Source organism: Littorina saxatilis, linkage group LG2 (genome assembly GCF_037325665.1).
Source record: "Littorina saxatilis isolate snail1 linkage group LG2, US_GU_Lsax_2.0, whole genome shotgun sequence".
In the NCBI taxonomy this organism is placed as follows: domain Eukaryota; kingdom Metazoa; phylum Mollusca; class Gastropoda; order Littorinimorpha; family Littorinidae; genus Littorina; species Littorina saxatilis.
In genome coordinates this window covers 49,879,609-49,883,822 of record NC_090246.1, presented here as the reverse complement: position 1 = coordinate 49,883,822, position 4,214 = coordinate 49,879,609, and the positions used below count along the sequence as shown (strand labels likewise).

The 4,214-nt window shown below is 43.0% G+C and overlaps 1 protein-coding gene across 1 annotated transcript; it reads right to left on the bottom strand.

The window, feature by feature from the left end:
• Window positions 1-1,489: 1,489 nt before the first annotated feature.
• Window positions 1,490-2,757, bottom strand: LOC138953307 (putative nuclease HARBI1). Its single transcript, XM_070325110.1, has 3 exons — window positions 2,673-2,757; window positions 2,043-2,310; window positions 1,490-1,718 (listed from the first exon to the last, which is right to left on the bottom strand). The coding sequence occupies exons 1-3, from the start codon at window positions 2,755-2,757 to the stop codon at window positions 1,490-1,492; spliced, it is 582 nt and encodes a 193-aa protein (XP_070181211.1).
• Window positions 2,758-4,214: the final 1,457 nt, after the last annotated feature.

Here is a 4,214-nt window from a genome sequence, read left to right as displayed (position 1 = left end):
GACCCATTAAAAATAAATCTTTGTTTCGAAAAGTCTGTCAGATAGTCAAGTTAAGTGTTTTTAATGATATATAAAGTTTGAATAAAATGACACGGGAATGAATGTTTTAGTTGGGTGAAAATAGGAGCAATAAAAAATGTTTGCACAAAAAAAAAAATGGATGTGAATCCCAATGTTCTTCAAGCTTTTAACTGCAGTTTTAAAGAACCCGTCTTAACTTTTCCATTTATTTGTTGGTATGGAAGTGTGAAGAATATGCTGCAAAGAGTGATGAATGTCTCCAGTATAAGATGGTGTGTGAAAAACAGAAAAGAGGCCTGGGTGTGTTGTACCAACATCGTGCTACTCGCAAAGCCAGAAGGATTCCCAATGACTGTATACATGGGCATTATGAACCAACCGTGAGAGAATAAACCGCGGTGTCTGATTGGTTGAAATCACAACAAATCTCAATTTCAACCAATCCTGGACACCGCAGCTGGTTTCCCACCCGGTTGGTATACGTTTCTCGTGCACCTCGGCCCTGGTTCTTTCTTTTTCTTTATTTGGTGTTTTACGTCGTTTTCAACCACGAAGGTTATATCACGACGGGGGAAGGGGAGATGGGATAGAGCCACTTGTCAATTGTTTCTTGTTCACGTAGAACAGAGAGAGACCTTGACATCTCAGTCCCCGAAAGTAACACTGCCCAGTAACCATCTGACTTCTCCGAGTGAACGTGCGCCCGTCTGCTCACAGTCTTTGTCTTCATTTGACCATCTCGACGAAATTAATCTTTGATCAATCGAACTTTGCAATACTTTTGTTGTTAGAAATATTATTTTGCTCTAGTGAAAGTTATGTTCATTGTTGTTCACTGTGGCACTGTCAAGTAACAAAATATATAGTTCGATCACGTCAGGAAATAGGGGGCTATTTTGTTTAAGTTTATTTTTTCACGATTCATTTCTTAGTTTTGTTGTTTTCTATCCCTGTGGTACTGTCTGTGACAAGAGAAACAGTCTTTCAACAAAATTTCAACAAATCTGTTGGTTTCTTTGCAAGATTAGTTGAACGTTTATTCTTCTCAGTCAAGAGAAGTTTTTTTTTTTTTTTTGGGGGGGGGGGTTTGTAGTCGAGTTGTTGTACGTGTGTCTGAGTGTGTAAGTTGATGATTTACAATACATCTTGAAATGTTCATATCATCGTGTATGCTCTATAATGATAGACACGCGGCACTCCCACACACACACACACACACACACACACACACACACACACACACACACACAATTGCAACGGAGTCATCAAAATGAGTAAAACAGCTGTGACTGTGGTTCACATTTTTGACAAGCCCTGTCACGTTGCTCATACATCATCATTTTATAACAGCACAAGCCCGAGAGATAAAAGGAGATTACGGGAAACGCTCACATCAACAATACATGTACAGAAACAACACCAATACAAAAGTATTCATTGTGGAGAGCTTACGGTGACAGGTGTGCTGTTAGTGATTAAAGTAGTGCTGGACCAGCCGGTTTCTTTCCATCTGTCCAGCCAGTACACGTCGCCTTTCACAGGCATCGTGGTATTCCCCTTCATCACCATCATTTTCATTGTCTTCATCGTCAGGGTCTTCTTTGAGAGGCTCTGGTTCTGGCAGTCTCAACGTTGTAGCAATGTTGTGTAGAACAATGCAGGCCAGGATGATGTTGCAAGCTGCCGCAGGATCGTACCTATGTGCAATAAATGTAAGATGTATACAACTTCATTAACGCTTTCATGATGACAAAAATTAAAAAAATAAACTATAAATGTACAGGAGATTGAATAAATAACTTTGCAATAGACAGTGATATACCCTGCAGTAACTCAATGTGGCAGGTTTTTACTGTTAGACGCTGATCTCGAATCGCGCGATAGACTTTTACAGATTTCTTGAAGTTTATAGAAGGCAGGATCACGGTTGCATCACGTTAAGGCAGTGACAGTGTTAGTCACATTACTGTTAAGTAATATAAACGGCACATACCTCAGCTCAGCATGAATTCAGGCAGTACCATCTTCTCTTTAGAACTCCGTTGGTACGTTCAATGATGCTCCGGGTGCTGCAATGGGCAGTGTTGTAGTTTTCCTGAGCTCTGCCAGCTGGGTTTCGGATGGGAGTCATGAGCCACGGTCGCAACATGTATCCGCCGTCTCCAAGGAAAACACCATTTAGTGGCTTCTCCGGCCCTTCAAAGTTGCGGAAAATGTTGCTTTCACGCAGAATCCGCGAGTCGTGCACCGAGCCCGGCCAACGGACAACACAGTTTGTGATTTGCATATCTGCATTGCACACAAGCTGAACATTGATTGTGTGCTTACCTTTTCGGTTGACATATTCAAATTCATTGACGACGGGTGCACTAATCTGAACGTGTGTACAGTCAAAACAGCCCAGTATATTTGGGAAACCTGCCATTTGGTAGAAACTTTCTATCATCTCATCTGCCTCTCTTTGGGTGGCAGGAAGATGCACATATTCCCCAAGCCTTCGGGACAGGACCGAGGAGAATCGCGATATGATCCGACCTACAGTCCGTTTGTCGACGTTGAATAGGTCTCCAATATTTTGTTGGAATGTCCCGGATGCATAGAACCGTAAAGCAACTAACACTTGCATCAGTGGCGGCAAAGAACCTCCTCACCGGAGGGGGGATGTTCCAGCTCGTCTCCGATTATATCAACCAGAAAAATGATGTCGCAGCGCCGAAACCGAAACCTAGAAAACATCTCTACATCATCGTATAATGTCAAAAGGATTCGTTCGATCCCGCAAAATCCGCTGACGCCTGAAATCCTGTTGCAAAAGCATTCTCAAATACAATCGACCAGCCATTTTTTTCACCCTACACGCGTGTTGTGCAAAGGTTTACGACAGGGGGGGAGCAGTCGTAACTTTACGGTGACCATAGTGGCGCAAGTTACGCTACGCACGCGTCATGCACACCACGTTTCTAGCTTACGGTGTCCGTAGGCTTTGCGCATATGCGTAAAGCCGCTACGTAGCCGACAAGACCTCCGCCACAGATGTACACCTGGGTTTTTTTTCTGAAGGGCCTAGCATACAAAAACTATCCTCCGACAATATACGGTTAGGGCCCGGTTGACCGTATCTCGTTTGACCGTACTATTGATGTAGCCGCCGTCCAGTTAACTGTGACTGTAACCGAAGCGTTGTATCGTTTGACCGTATTGGAAAGTCTCGTTTGACTGTATGCTTTTACCTGATCGTGCGTGTGTATGTGTATACGTGTGTGTGTGTGTGTGTGTGTGTGTGTGTGTGTGTGTGTGTGTGTGTTGTGTGCGTGTGTGTTTCACGGTGTGACATCGATTAGCATGGCAAATTGATTTTCTTTATTGACAAACATTTAATTGACAAACACATTGTGTGTGTATCTATGTACTATTTGTTATTAGCGAATATACATGCCATTTAACGAAAGGGAGAAAGTTGGTTTTTTTATGTGTGTGTGTGTGTGTGTGTGTGTGTGTGTGTGTGTGTGTGTGTGTGTGTGTGTGTGTGTGTGTGTGTGTGTGTGTGCGCGCGTGTGCGTGCGTGTGTGTGTACAATGATCGGCATGCACAAATGAAAAACAATCAAACATGAGCAAATACGGTCAAACGGCACTTCGAGACCGTTCCACTGAATGAATACTGTCAAACAAGATAACTGTCAAACAAGATACGATCAAACGGGATACGGTCAAACGAGATACGGTCAAACGAGATACGGTCAACCGGGAGTACACCCATATACAGCTGAAACAACAAATACAAGGTCGAGGGCTCTTGTGGGATGAGTGTGGCCACTGATCAGTATAAAACCTACTTTTGAGGCACTCCCTTTTTACAGCCTCAGGGGTCACGTGACTGCCGCCCAAATAAGGGAACCCCCAAATCGACCTGAAAAAACGTAATGTATAGGGTACCAATAAAACAATTGACGAAATTCACGTACGATAGACACAACTTTGCAACTTTTGCATACAGGGTGACCGAAAAAAATGTTAATAACTTCTGCATCTGTTCAACGAATTACTTCATATTTGGTGTACATTAATTTCAGCTTATGCATGATCCGTTCACAAAGTGCCAAATGATCTGACTGTTATGCTCTTTCGAGAGATAAAAAAGAGATCCAAACTTGGAAGACGGTTTTACATTGTGCGGTAGCCGCAGTCGTCCAA

Bases quoted from the DNA above. Each gene is read 5' to 3' on its own strand.
- LOC138953307 (XM_070325110.1), bottom strand. From the start codon at position 2,757: ATGTTTTCTAGGTTTCGGTTTCGGCGCTGCGACATCATTTTTCTGGTT. The intron at 2,311-2,672 runs GTGAGGAGGTTC...TGTGCAATGCAG, and splicing joins GCTGGAACATCCCCCCTCCG to ATATGCAAATCACAAACTGT. The intron at 1,719-2,042 runs GTACTGCCTGAA...TATTGCACATAG, and splicing joins GGAGTTCTAAAGAGAAGATG to GTACGATCCTGCGGCAGCTT.